General features: G+C 35.2%; 1 protein-coding gene across 3 annotated transcripts in view; it reads left to right on the top strand.

Annotated features, from left to right (window-relative positions):
• SNX16 (sorting nexin 16) overlaps positions 1–15,172 on the top strand; it is a 42,955-nt gene that overhangs the window by 6,338 nt on the left and 21,445 nt on the right. For 2 of the 3 annotated variants that reach the window (XM_011937120.1, XM_011937121.1), the window contains exons 3-4: positions 6,370–6,456; positions 11,939–12,087. In XM_011937120.1, coding sequence (XP_011792510.1) covers positions 6,370–6,456; positions 11,939–12,087 — 236 coding nt within the window. The remainder of the gene's footprint in view (positions 1–6,369; positions 6,457–11,938; positions 12,088–15,172) is intronic. The other variant, XM_011937122.1, reaches the window with a different exon arrangement.

The following is a 15,172-nucleotide window of genomic DNA, read 5'->3' on the forward strand; positions in this document are numbered from 1 at the left end:
AATCATTGGGGCAGGTCTTTCCCATACTGTTCTTGTGATAGTGAATAAGTCTCATGAGATCTGATGGTTTTAAAAATGGGAGTCTCCCTGCACAAGCTGTCTTCTCTTGTCTGCCACCATGTGAGACTTCTTTCACCTTCCATCATGATTATGAGGCCTCCCAGCCATGTGAAACTATAAGTCCAATAAACCTCTTTCTTTTGTAAATTGCCCAGTCTCATGTATGTCTTTATCAGCAGTGTGAAAACGGACTAATACAGTAAGTTGGTACCAGTAGAGTGGGGCGCTGCTAAAAAGATACCCGAAAATATGGAAGCGACTTTGGAACTTGGAAGAGTTTGGAGGGCTCAGAAGAAGACAGGAAAATGTGGGAAAGTTTGGAGCTTCCTAGAGACTTGTTGAATGGCTTTTCCCAAAATGCCGATAGTGATATGAACAATAAAGTCCAGGCTGAGGTAGTCTCAGTTACAGATGAGGAACTTGTTGGGAAATGGAGCAGAGGTAACTCTTGTTATGTTTTAGCAAAGAAACTGGCAGCATTTTACCCCTGCCCTAGAGTTTTGTGGAACTTTGAACTTGAGAAGGATGATTTAGGGAAGAAATTTCTAAGCAGCAAAGCATTCAAGAGGTGACCTGGGTGCTACTAAAGGCATTCAGTTTTATAAGGGAAGCAGAGCATAAAAGTTTAGAAAACGTACAGCCTGACAGTACAATAGAAAGTAAAATCCCATTTTCTGAGGAGAAATTCAAGCTGGCTATAGAAATTTGCATAAGTAATAAGGAGCCCAGTGTTAATCCCCAAGACAATCGGGAAAATGTCTCCAGGGTATATGAGAGGTCTTCATGGCAGCCCCTCCCATCATAAGCCCAAAGGCCTAGGAGGAAAAAGTGGTTTTGTGGACTGGGCCCAGGGTCCCTGTGCTGTGTGCAGCCTAGAAGGCTTGGTGCCCTGCATCCCCGCTGCTCCAGCCGTGGCTGAAAGGGGCCAAGATAGAGCTCAGGCCATGGCTTCAGAGGGTGCAATCCCCACGCCTGGGCAGCTGCTACATAGTGTTGAGCCTGCAAGTGCACAGAAGTCAAGAATTGAGGTTTGAGAACCTCTGCCTAGATTTCAGATGATATATGGAAATACCTGGATGCCCAGACAGAAGTTTGCTGTAGGGGTGGGACCCTCATGAAGAACCTCTGCTAGGGCTGTGTGGTAGGAAAATGTGGGGTCAGAGCACCCATACAGAGTCCATACTGGGGGCACTGCCTAGTGGAGCTGTGAGAAGAGGGCCATCGTCCTCCAGATCCTAGAATGGTAGATCCACCAACAGCTTGCACCATGCACCTAGAAAAGCCACAGTTTATAAAAGCAGTCAGGAGGAGGGCTATACCCTGCAAAGCCACAGGGGTGGAACTGCCCAAGGCCATGGGAGCCCACCTCTTGCATCAGCATGACCTGGACATGAATGAGACGTGGAGTCAAAGGAGGATATTTTGGAGCTTTCAGATTGACTGACCCACTGAATTTCAGGCTTGCATTGGGCCTGTAGCCCCTTTGTTTTGGCCAGTTTCTCCCACTCAGAATGCCTGTATTTACCCAATGCCTTTACCCCCATTGTTTCTAGGAAGTAACTAGCTTGCTTTTGATTTTACGGACTCATAGGCAGAAGGGACTTCTTGTCTCGTATGAGACTTTGGACTGTGGACTTTTGAGTTAATGCTGAAATGAGTTAAGAATTTGGGGGACTGTCGGGAAGGCATGATTGGTTTTGAAATGTGAGGACATGAGATTTGGGAGGGGCCAGGGGCAGAATAATATGGTTTGGCTATGTCCCCACCCAAACAACATCTTGAGTTCCCACATGTTGTGGGAGGGACCCAGTGGGAGGTAATTGAACAATGGGAGCAGGTCTTTCCCATGCTGTTCTTGTGACAGTCTCATGAGATCTGATGGTTTTAGAAATGGGAATCTCCCTTCACAAACTCTCTTCTTTCGTCTGCTGCCATGTGAGATGTGCCTTCACTTTCTGCCATGATTATAAGGCCTCCCCAGCCACATGGAACTGTAAGTCCAGTAAACCTCTTTCTTTTGTAAATTGCCCCATCTCAGGTATGTCTTTATCAGCAGAATGAAATGGATTAATACACTCATGGTACTAGTGACATAGGTGTGTTCATTTTGTGAAAACTTCTCAAGTTGTATGCTTATGAATTGCGTACTTTTTTGTATATATTTTGTAATTCAAAAACAACTACATTAAAATAAAAACAGTAAAAGAATACATATGAAGCTTCAAGTAAAGAGTAGAAACAACAGTTATTGGAATATAGAGAAGGGAATGATCAGTACTGTTCATAAAGTTTTCGTTGAAAGCACTACTCAAACAAGCAGAAAGAGCACTTTCTGGAAGAGATAAAACACAAAAGTCTGTACTTTATCTTGCCTAGAGAAACAGGGGTATTCAGTGGCCACAGTGGAGAGTAACTTATTTAGAAGGGGGAGTTCATTTTCTAAGACAAGTAAATAAAGTCAGCATGTATTATTTGTAGAGAAACCTAATTATTATATGAAATGCATTTTTGTGCTGTATCAGTCATTCATACTCAAAAGTTTTAAAAGACTTCTCTCTTCTTTTAATGAGTGACTACTAAAAAGAATTTCTTTTGTATCCACATTGCAACTTTTTAAAATCAGAACCTTCTGCTGACTTTAAAGAGTATCCAAATAATCTTGTTTCCCACCCTTATATGTTACAAAGATAAATTGCTTATTTTTTTTACTTCAAAGCTAAATGATTAATCCTTAACTCCTCCTTATTCTCCCCTGAATAGCTGGAAGAGAAGTTTGTATGGGAGAAAAATCAAAGGATAAGGATAATCTATAGTCCCTAACTAATGAGTTATCTTTAGGGCAGCACTGTCCAATAGAAGTATAATGTGAGCCATAATTGTGAATCACATCTGTAATTTTAAATTTCTTAGGAGCCACATTAAAAACAAAAGAAATAGGTGAAATTATTTTATTAATATATCTTATTCAACCAAATATGTCCAAAATATTATTTTAACATGTAGTTAGTATTAGACCATTTTAATAAATGCCATTTACATCTTTTTTCACATTAAATCTTTGAAATTCAATGTATATGTTGCACTCCCAGCACATGTTAGTTTTGACTAGTGACACATTGAATGCTCAATTGCCATGTGTGACCAAAAGTGCAGCCCTAGAGCTACACTTGGAAATTACTGGACAGCAAATGTCCAGGAAAGAAGTTACTTTTTTAAAGAGATTTTCTTATCCAGCAGATAGTTATTGAATATCTCGTATGTGCCTATATCTAGTTTAGTGCAAAATACTGTATCAAAAACTACTAGATGTTTCTCTGAGATTCTATCATAAATAACACTTTCTCATAATACGTTCTAAAATTATGCTTATAAAAAATAGAATCCACTTTTTTCTTAAGCGGTTTTAAAAATATATTGACTTGCTTCACGTTTTTCTATTCAGTAGCCTACATAATTGTACATAATTACAAAAATGTAAATTTTATTCAATTGGGGTTTTTTGGCATTTCAAGCTTATATTTTGCCCTTTTTTACAATAATTTCAACTTTCATTCTAGATTCAAGGGTTACATGCACAGGTTTATTACATAGGTATATTGCGTGATGCTGAGGTTTGAAATACTAGTGAACCCATCACCCAAGTAGTGAGCATAGTACCCAACAGTTTTTCAACTCATTCCCCTCTCATCCTCCCGACTGAGTCCCCAGTGTCTATTGTTGCTATCTTTATGTCCATGAGTACCCAATATTTACCTCCCACTTATAAGTGAGAACGTTATGTATTTGGTTTTCTGTTCCTGCATTAATTCGCTTAGGATAATGGCCTATACCTCCATACATGTTCCTGCAAAGGACATGATTTCATTCTTTTTTATGGCTGCATAGTATTCCATGGTGTATATGTACCATATTTTCTTTTTCAAATCCATTAGTTTTCCATGGTGTGTATGTACCATATTTTCTTTATCAAATCCATCTTTGATGGACAACTAGAATGATTCCATGTCTTTGCTATTGTGAGTAGTTCCTGCAGTGAACATGCAAGTGCATGTATCTTTTTGGTAGAACAATTTATTTTCTTTTTGGTGTATACCCAGGAATGGGACTGCTTTGTCAAATGGGAGTTCTGTTTTAAGTTCTTTGAGAAATCTCCAAACTGCTTTCCACAGTGGCTGAATTAAGTTACAATTCCACCAGCAGTGTATAAGTGTCCTCTTTTCTCCATAACATCAATATCTGTTGTGATAATGACTGATAGCCATTCTGACTTCTGTGAAATGGTATCTCACTGTGGTTTTGATTTACATTTTTCTGATGAGTAGTATTGTTGAACATTTTTTAATGTTTCTTGGCTGTTTGTGTGTCTTTTAAGAAGTGTCTGTTCATGTCTTTTGCCTACTTTTAATGAGGTTATTTGTTGAATTGTTTAAGTTATTTTTATTTTTATTGTTTTTTTTTTTTTGACGGAATCTCACTCTGTCACTCACTTGAGCGCAGTAGTGTGATCTTGGCTCACTGCAACCTCTGCCTCCTAGGTTCAAGCAATTCTCCCGTCTCAGCCTCCCAAGTAGCTGGGATTACAGGCACCCACCACATCTGGCTAATTTTTGTATTTTTAGTAGAGACGGAGTTTCACCATATCATGTTGGCCAGTCTGGTCTCAAACCCCTGACCTCAAGTGACCCACCTGCCTCAGCCTCCCAAAGAGCTGAGATTACAGGCGTGAGCCACTGTGCCCAGCCTTGAATTGTTTATGTTCCTTGTGGATTCTGGATATTAGACCTTTCTCAGGTACATAGTTTACAAATATTTTCCCCCATTCTGTAGGTTATCTCTTTACTCCATTGATAGTTTTTTTGCTGTGTAGAAACTCTTTATTTTAATTAGATCAATTTTTGTTTTTGTTGCAATTGCTTTTGAGAACTTAGTCATAAATTCTTTCCCAAGGCCAATGTCCAGAATGGTGTTTCCTAGGTTTTCTTCTGGGATTCTTACAGTTTGTGACCTTACCTTTAAATCTTTAATCCATACTGAGTTAGTTTTTATATATAGTGAAAGATAGAGCTCTGCTTTCATTTTTCTGCGTAGAGCTAGCCAGTTATCCAAGTCCTATTTATTGAACAGGGGATCCTTTCCCTGTTCCTGACTTTTGTCAACTTTGTCAGAGATCAGATGGCTGTAGGTGTGCAGTTTTATTCCTGGGTTCTCTATTCTCTTCCATTGGTTTATATGTCTGTATTTGTACCAGTACCATGCTGTTTTGGTTATTGTAGCCTTATAGTACAATTTGAAATCAGGTAATGTGATGCCACTGGCTTTGTTCTTTTCACTTAGGATTGCTTTGGCTGTTTCAGCTCTTTTTTGGTGCCATGTGGATTTTAGAGTAGTTTTTTTTCTAATTCTGTGGAGAATGATGTTGGTAGTTTGATAGGAATACTGTTGAATCTGTAGACTGCTCTGGGCAGTGTGGCTGTTTTAACAATATTGATTCTTCCAATTCATGAGCATGGGATGTTCTTCTGTTTCTTTGTGTTGTCTGTTATTTCTTTCAGCAATGTTTTGTAGTTCTCCTTGTAGAGATCTTTCCCCTTCATGATTAGATGTATTCCTAGGTGTTTGTGTGTGTATGTGTGGCTACTGTAAATGGGACTGCATTCTTAATTTGCTCTCAGCTTGAATGTTATGGGTATATGGAAATGCTGTTCATTTCTAAACATTGATTTTATAGCCTGAAACTTTACTGAAGTCCTCAGTTCCAGGAGACTTTTGGCAGAGTCTTTAGGATTTTCTAGGCATAGAATCAAATAGTTTGACCTCTTTTTTTCCTATTTGGATGCCTTTTATTTGTATCTTTTGCCTGATTGCTGTGGCTAGGACTTCCATATTTTATTCTTGACAATAAAAACATTACACTTATTTGAAAACTTTGCTTGAAGTTATTAAATTTAAACATTGTGTAGAACAAAAGTGGCTATTTTTCATAGCTTCTTCAGGTGTAATTCCTTTATCAATTTTAGAATATGTTGACATAAATCATGTTTTGGAAGCTGATGAGTTTATTGTTATTGTGCACAGAAAAAGCATTTTGTCTCAAATCTGTTATATTTATATACCTAAGGAAAAAATCTGGCTTTTGGTGCTTGTATTGATTATTTGTACTTTTGATGATTTAAATGATTTTTGATATTTTTTACATAATAATTGTTATAGACTGAGTTATCAAGTAAAAGTTTTTAAAATATTTGGCTTGAATTTTTAAATATCTTTACTTCTATATTTCTCTCTGTCTCTTTTTCTTCCTGTGCATAGGTGTACAAAATACTAGTAAAGAAAACCCCAGAAGAAAGCTGGGTAGTTTTCAGAAGATACACTGACTTCTCTAGGCTTAATGACAAAGTAAGTACTATAATAAATCCAAACTAACATTTCAGTTTTGAATTCTTTTCTATTTCCTATACTTCTGTTATATTTTTTCTTCTTTACTAATTGAGTCAATCAAATCCTTTCTAGTTCATAAGAAAATTAAATTTTTAAATAAAAAATTTTTAAATAAAAAATTTAAAAAATAAAAATTTTTTGTAAAAAATTTTTAGTATAAAAATATGAAACTTTAAAATTGCCAACAGAAATATAAATATCTTGTAAGTTTGAAAAAGATGTGTATAAGACCTTTTGAATTATTATAAAATTATATATGTCTATAAGATAATGAACAAAATCATATTTAACACATTATATTAGTTTCTTATTACTGCATAATAAATTACCATAAACTTTGTTGCTTAAAATAATACCTGTTTATTATTTAGTTTTTTGGGTGGGTTCAGCTGTGTTTATTGCTTAGCATCAAGCACAGTCAAAATGAAGCTGTTAGCTGTGCTGGGCACTTATATGGAGGCTCTGGGGAAGAAATACCTTCCAAGCTTATTCAGGTTGTTGGCAGAATTTAGTTTCTTGAAGTTGTAGGGCCAAAGTTTCTGTTTCCTGGCTGATTGTCAGCCAAAAATCATTCATAGTTTATCATAGAGAGTGCCCTCCAGTCCTTGCACATAGCCCCTCCATCTTCAAAGCCAGCAACAGTAAGCCAAGTTCTTCCTGTGCTTGGAAGCTCTCCAGCTTTCTTCTCTGCCACCAACTAGAGAAAACAGTCTAAAGGAGTCATGTGGTAAGATAAAGCTCACCCAGGTAATCTTCCTATCTTAAAGTCAATTGATTAGTAACCTTAATTACAGCTGCAAAATCCCTTTTTCTATGTAACATAATAAAATCACACAAGTAATACCAGAGGCAAAGGTCATGGAACATCTAGAATTCTGTCTACTGTGCATATGAAATGGAATAAGAAACCTCAGTGTATTAAGAACCCTTAAAACTAAATTAGGAAAGTGAACCCCAGAGTAAAACATGCAATGAACAGTATGAGCAGGATAATTCACAGAAGAAATATAAATGACCAATAAACCTAGAAAACACTTAATATCACAGATACTCCAAGAAAAGGAAATTAAGACACTGTTTTTCACCTGTCAAGCTGACCGATATTTAAATGATAATACCCAGTGTTAGAAGTATGAATCTTCCTAGAGGACACCCAAAAGTTTTGCATAATTTAACATTATAATCACATTTCTAGGATTTATCCTATATAAGTAGTCATAAACATGGGAAATATTTAGCTTTAAGGACACTTACCTCATTGTTTTGTATATTGTTTCGTTTATCTATGTTTTACTTTGTTTTTAGTAGTTAAAAGTTGGAAGCAACCTAAATATCTCAAAGTGAAGAATTAAGTAAATTATTATTAGAATGTAATAGCAAAAGAAGAGCTGCCTTGTCCCCAGAGCTAGAGAAAATTTAGTTGGGGCAATAGGCAGAGAGTGTGATATTTTGGAAGCCAAGTGAAAAATCATTTATCTAAAAGAAGCAAGCCATTTATTATGCTTTTGAGAGGCCAAGTAAGAGGATCTTAGAACATGCAGAAATTACTCTCCAATTTTGACAGGTGTTTAATAAGAAAGTTTTACTGGTCCTGTTCTCTCCCATTTGCCACTTTTCCTTTCCTCCTCCTTTGGACTCCTTGAAACTTTAAAGTTAGTATATTTTTATAGTGTTTGGTGATGGAAAACCTATGTAACTTTGTAGTTATTTAGCTGCCAAATTTTTCTGCCACTCTAAAAACCTCAGTTTGAATGAAAAGGTAAAATATAGAATGCTAAAGTATTTTATCCATTTTAAGTTTTGGTTAAGATGCTTTCTTGTAATATGCCAAAATAAAGTGTTATTTCTAATGCATACCTATAATTATATATGTATTTTATTTACTGTTCCTGAGCTTCATATATTATACTGATGAATTTAAAATTTTTAATTCTGTACTTCTGTTAATTTTTTGAAATGACTAAATAAACAGAAAGATAAAAGCAATTCATGAAGTTACCTGATAGTTAAGTGGAATACTTAGCTTTTAATGAAATTATTACAATTTTTATCATGCAGACTGATTTCAAACAGTTTCATTGTAGACCTATTTAACCCTATATGACATTATTTTTCTTTTCAGACTCCACTGTTATTTAGTGTTTACTTCCTATTATCTCTTTAGTTTTCATCTTTATTGCTGAAATACTTTCTTAGGCAAGCTGAAATTTAGATAAATCTTTTTGAAAAAAGATGATAGGAGTTTAATTTAAATTTAGTAAATATCTCCTTGATCCTCCCAGATGGGCATTTAAAATTAACAAGTGTTTATGTTGGTGTTATAGGTATCAGAAAGAGCTCTACCCGTCACTTGCTTTTACTTGCAATATTTTTTAAAAGTATGTCAAACACCAAGAGGCACACAGTTTAAATTGTAGTTATTATTGATATAATTGTAAAAAATAAAAGCTTAGGATCTTTCATTTTATAAAATCAATCATGAAGTATTTATGAAATGAGTAGATTGAGTTCAGCATTGTGCTAGGAATTTGGAGTTACTCTTATGTAGAAACTATATAGATGTGACTAACTTTAAGGAATTTACATTTCGCAGTTATATAGTTGTGAAGTAAAAATAGCTAATTGGTGATACAAACATTATTGAACATAACTAAAATAACACTGCTTAGAAAAAGAACGTTTATATAGAACATTAATATTTTCTTTTTGTTTTATTTTTATTTCCTGGGTTATGGTCTGACTTCAGCTTCTCTGGGAGTGATAAAAGCCTCTGCTGAGGAAATGGGAGGACAAAGTCATGAGCAAATTCTGAAATGCACAGGGCTTATCAGAGTTGGGGCAACCAGGCAGTGTTTTAGGGTGGGCTGGGAGATGTATTGATTGTAGAAATCTGGCCATAAGAAGTGAGTTTTTCTCTAAATTCTATTTAAAATTTAAGCTCAATATTTCTACTTCCAGGTTACAGCAGTAGGACAAAGCTGAACATTTCTGTGAGGTAAAATTACTGTTCTCAGTTGCTTCCAGGCAGCAGAGCTTAGGGAGGAGAGAGCAGGACCTTACCAACTCATTGTCAAGACATTCCAGGTTCATATAAAAAGTCCATGGCAGAATCAACTAGGCATTCAGTCCTCACATTAAAAACAAGTTCAGTGATATTCTTCCACATGTCTGTCTCTTGAGTCATGCTGCTCTCTCTTAAACTGATCTGCCCACCATATGAGCTTCATAAGTGGCATCCTAAGATTGCCTTTCACTGCCTTTGTGGTGATTTTTTTTCATTTCTCTTCTTTGTTGGATCTTATTTTCTGTATCCTTTATCTTCCTCTTCTTGAATTACCCGATTGTGGGACAACTCCTTTTCTGCTGACAATTTTTTAAGGGGAGAAAAAATCTAACCATTTAAATTATAAAGCTTAAAATTAATAAAAAGACTATTTTCATTTCCCTCGTGACTTTTGTCATTTTATTTTCTTTCCAGATACATTAAATAACAAAGCTCCAAGGCCATAAATATCTAGTTACATCTTGAAATCAAATTAAAGTTTTTAGTTATCTAAGTTACTCTAGTTTTTGCCCTATTTTATCTTCACGTGTATATAGAAATATAGACAGAATGTTATAATTTTTCCATTTTTCCACTATTTTATCCAGTGCATTTTTCCTGTGTAGTTATGATATTCATTTTATATTTAAGTATAGAAATGCAAATGTACACGGATTCATTTCAGTCATTCATTTATTGAACATATATTGTTGACTGCTTGTTATGTCGCAGTCACTATGCCAGACATAAAAGATGCAACTATGACAAAGGCATGCATAATAATTGTAGTGTAGTAAAAGGGTTCTCAATCTTAATTACACTTTGGATTCCCCTGGAAAGCTTTTTAAAATTACAATGCCCAGGCCTCATTTCAACTAATTAAATCCTAATCTATCAGAGATGGGAAACAATCATTAATATCTTTTAAAACTCCTTGTGTGATTCTGATGTGCAGCCAAAGTTTAGAATCACTGGTCTAGTAAGAGAGCCTAAATTAAATATGCTGTTTACATTGTGAATGATGTCATTAAAGAAATAAATTTATGATTTGACAATGTGTATCAAATTGTCTTTTCTAAAAGTGGCCACAGCAGTATCGTCCCATATGCTCTTCCTGAATCTTGCCACGGCCCATCAAGAGGTAGAATACATTTCCCCTCCCCTTGAACCTGGATGGGCTTGCGACTACTCAACCCAGTAGAGGTCAGTGGAAATAATGCTGTGTGACTTTTAAGCCTGGATTACAAGAAGTACACAGTTTCATTCTGGCTTGCTTTCTTGGAATGCTCCCTTTTGAAGCCAGCCTCCATGCTGCAAGAAAAGTCCAAGACACCTGGAGAGGCCAGTGTTAGGCTTATGGCTGACAGCCTTGGCAAAGTTCTCAGCCAGCAGCCAGCATCATCCACTATAGATGTAAGTGAGTGAACTTCAGACAATTCCAGCACCCAGCCTTCAAGTCTTTCAGCTGAGGCCTGAATTCATTGTATAATAGAGATATATTGTTCTCACTGTACCTCATATGAATTATTGGCCTAAAAAATCTGTGAGCTTAATATTAATAAGTGGTTATCTTATATCACTGAGGTTTCAGGTAATTTGTTACACAGTTGTGGTAACTTGAGCAGAATGTAGAAGGGAAGACTTAACCTAGTTTACAGGGTTGGGGAAGTCTTCCCTAAGAAAGTAAAATTTAAGCCAAATGTATAAAATAGGTCATAACCAAAATATAAAAGTTAAAACTAAACTTTTAGGAAAGAAACATAGAAGAAAATCTTTACAACCTTGGAGTAAGCAAAAAATTTTTTATGATAAAAAAAAAGCATAAACCATAAAAGAAACAATGGATGAATTAAATAACATTAAAATTAAAAAAATATCTGCTCTGTTAAGTCTTAAATTGAAAAGTCAGGGCAAGTTGGGAGAAAATATTTGTAATACATATATCTGACAGAGGACTTGTATCTGAAATATATGAAGAACTCTTCTAACTTAATAAAAAGGCAACCTAATTTTTTAAACGGTAAGGTGCTACAAAATTTAATACATAATTCACCATTGAAGATATTCAAATGCAAATAAACAGATGAGAAGATATTCAACAACATTTGTCAGCAAAGAAATGCAAATTACAACCAGAATGAAATGGTTCTACACCCCCAATAAAATGGTTAACATTCATAAGATGGACAATGCCAAGTTCTGGCAAGGATGTGGAAAGACTGGAACTCTTCTGTGTACACAACTGGTAGAAAACAAGAAATAAGGCATAAAAAGCTTAACTGATTTTAATTCTTTTAAACTTATTTCATGAATAATTCATGTAGTCAACAGGATAGATTTTGTAGAATTGATAGTGCTTGAGTTAAACATTGTATTTGCTCTTTATTTCTTTTGCAGTTAAAAGAGATGTTTCCCGGTTTTCGACTAGCACTTCCTCCAAAACGCTGGTTTAAAGACAATTACAATGCCGACTTTTTAGAAGATAGACAATTAGGATTACAAGCGTTTCTTCAAAATTTAGTAGCTCACAAGGACATTGCTAACTGGTATGTAACGAATTGAAATAAGAAATTATAAAAGCACCCCAATAACTGGTGTAAATTAAAGAATAAATCTATGATTATAGTTATTTAAGCACAAAAATACAGAGTTGGAGTATAATTGTCTTCTTTAACAAAGTACTACAAGGGATTTTCTTGCTTTCTTTCAGTAAGGACTTTATTTGACATTTCATTTTTATCAAAGCTTATTTTAAACAGTAAAGTGAAAAATCCAGTGTACCATGTACTAAAACCACCCAAAGGTAAACTTTTAGTATTTTGTATTTTAGCAATGACTTAAACAAAACCACTTACATATTAGTAAAATTTTGGTTAATACGATAATATGTAATTGTAAGGGTAATATTCTTTATATTTCTCCAAAGTAGTGCAAAAATATTAAAATTATGAAGTTGGCTTAATTTACATAGAAGGTAGAGTGAAAATACCAAACAGCATTAAAAAAGGAAAAGAACAGAGCTATATGGGTTTTTTGCTTCAGAGTATATTTACAAGAAAATTGCTTGGTGGTTTAGTATTAGCTGAGTATCTAATTTTGGAACTCATGTTATCAGATAAATTAAAACTATTTCGAAAAAAAAATTAGCATTTACAATGCAGCAATAGCTTATAGATAACTTGGGCCCGTAACTGTCTTGAGAAGTTTTTTACATGAGGATGGAAAACAAATTAAGAAAACCATTCTATCTGATTTTTTCTATCTCTTTTTCTCACCCTTTGCATGTATCAAGTTTTTTCCTGCATGACACACACGCGATATATATATATGTACACACACACACATACACACACACACACATATGTATATACAGATATGTGTATATATATACATCTTGCTTGTCAATGTGTGCCCAAGGTCTCTGCCCATCCTCCCTTATTTTTCTCTTAATGAAGGAACTGCAAGCCAAACCCATTCTTTCTACTCCAGATTGATATATGCAGTTGCCTCCTCGACATCTCCTTCAGATATCTGAAAATTACCTCAAACATAAAACACATTTGAAAGTTTAGTCTGCAGACATTTTTTCCTCCAATTTGCACAAGCAGCATCATCTACCCAGAACCTGTGAGTCATCTTTAACACATCCCTCACTACCCTTAACATTTCCCTTGCAAGTACCACTCAAGTCTGTCTACTTTTCTCCATCCTTGCCATCACTACCCTAGTCCAAGCAGGTATCCCTTACCTTAATTACTGTAGATGCTTTCTCACTGGTTTTCCTCCTCCACTGTTATTACTATGGCCCAGTAAAGCCACAGTGATCTTTGTGCTTCAGTTTGACTTAAAGTATTCTTTCTGGTCCCTGCCTACCTGCCTTCTTTCCAACCTTGGGTTTTGTTATTCCTACCCACCTCCCATTCTCTGTATATTTACCATATTGGTCTTCTTTTAATTCTTTTAATTCTCCAAAATCAGCTTGCTCCTTGTCTCTCAGAGCCTTCAAATATGCTATCTCCTGAAAAGGCAGCATTTCACACTTCTACCCCACCCAACCCTGACCTCGTACCTTACCCATCCTTCAGTTTTCAACACAAACTTCACTTCCTTAGGTAACTGGCCTCCTGACTGACCACTCACCACCACTACCACCACCAAACACTAGGTCAGTTCTTTATCACAGAGTCTCTACCTTCCGTTCTCAACTGGCTCTGATGCTTTAAGACACCATTCATCACCCATAGGTAATGAATTAACTTATTTCCTGTATTCTAAGATGATAGTAGTTATGTACCAGTCTCAATAGAATTGAGACAATAATCACTTAAATCATTATCAGTAGGAGTCAGTTCTCTCTTGGAATCTCAGTTGAGAAAGGCTAATTGGTACTTCACTTTCAATGCACTTCAAGCTTATAATTTTTTCTGTCAATATTTGTCTTTCTGCCACCAGATTATAAGATGTATAACAACAGGTCATGTGGCTATTTTATTTACCATCCAATCTCTAATGTTTAGCACAGTGCTAACATAGTTGGTTCTCAATAAGTACTTCTTGAATGAATGATAGAACTATTGATATTCACTGATATACTGTGTATTAGAAAAAAAAATTGAAGCCAGTGTGACAGAGTTAGCAATTATGTGGTCTAGGTGGTGAGAACATAGTGCTCCCCACTTTTCTATACATATATATATTTTTTTTTACATCTCAAAAGAAAAAAGAGAAAAGATTAGTGTTAATTCAGACACACAAAGGAGGAATAAAAACCAGTAAACACCAAAATTATAGAGAAAGCCTTGGAAGAAAATATATTTGATAGCATACTATAAAAGAGGATTTTTACTACCACCAAGAAATCGATGTATCCTCTCCCCTTTTCTCTTTCCCCTTGTTCAGTAAACCTTTATGTCTCTGTATTTAAGATGTGGTGAATTAAAATCAAATGTATTCTATAAATGAATTCTCTGTTTTTAAAATACTGATAATAGATCTTAGTTGCTAAAGTAGAGATTAGTAACGCCATTTGAGATCCTGTCATTTCTAAAGCTGCATAGCTCAAAACAGTGGTAATGGTCTTGCTCAATTCATAAAATAGGCATTTTAGGGAAAGAAAAATTTCTTGGCCAAATAAGTTGGGGAAGGGTTTCATTTTATATTCCTAGAGGACTAAAGGTTCTAAAAAATCTTGCATGAAAGAATCTAATATGCTTTGCATTTGTTTGCCTACCTGCCTTTGTCATATATCATCAGATATTTAGGGAATGCAGGAAGATAACTTCAATTCAATTAAGAACAGGGTACTTGTGCCTTGGTACCATCTTTTTTATAGGTGATAGATAGCATTTTTTATTTCACAATGTAAGAGACTTCTTAATAACATATTGCTTAAAATGTGAGTTGGGGAAGAGGAGGAAGGGTTACTGATACAGAGCAAATCTTATGCATTTGCCTTGTATCATAGGGTATAAAAGAGGGGATATACTCACTGGTTTTAACAATCACTTAGAGAAAATAGGCTCCTGTTTGAACAAAATAATGACATTTGGGAATTGCTACTTGGTATGATACAGTTTATAAAAGTAACAAGAACTCAAAGAAGTGGGGAGATCAGTGCTGTTTGCAATGATC

Source organism: Colobus angolensis, unplaced genomic scaffold (assembly GCF_000951035.1).
Source record: "Colobus angolensis palliatus isolate OR3802 unplaced genomic scaffold, Cang.pa_1.0 Scaffold16, whole genome shotgun sequence".
Lineage (NCBI taxonomy): Eukaryota > Metazoa > Chordata > Mammalia > Primates > Cercopithecidae > Colobus > Colobus angolensis.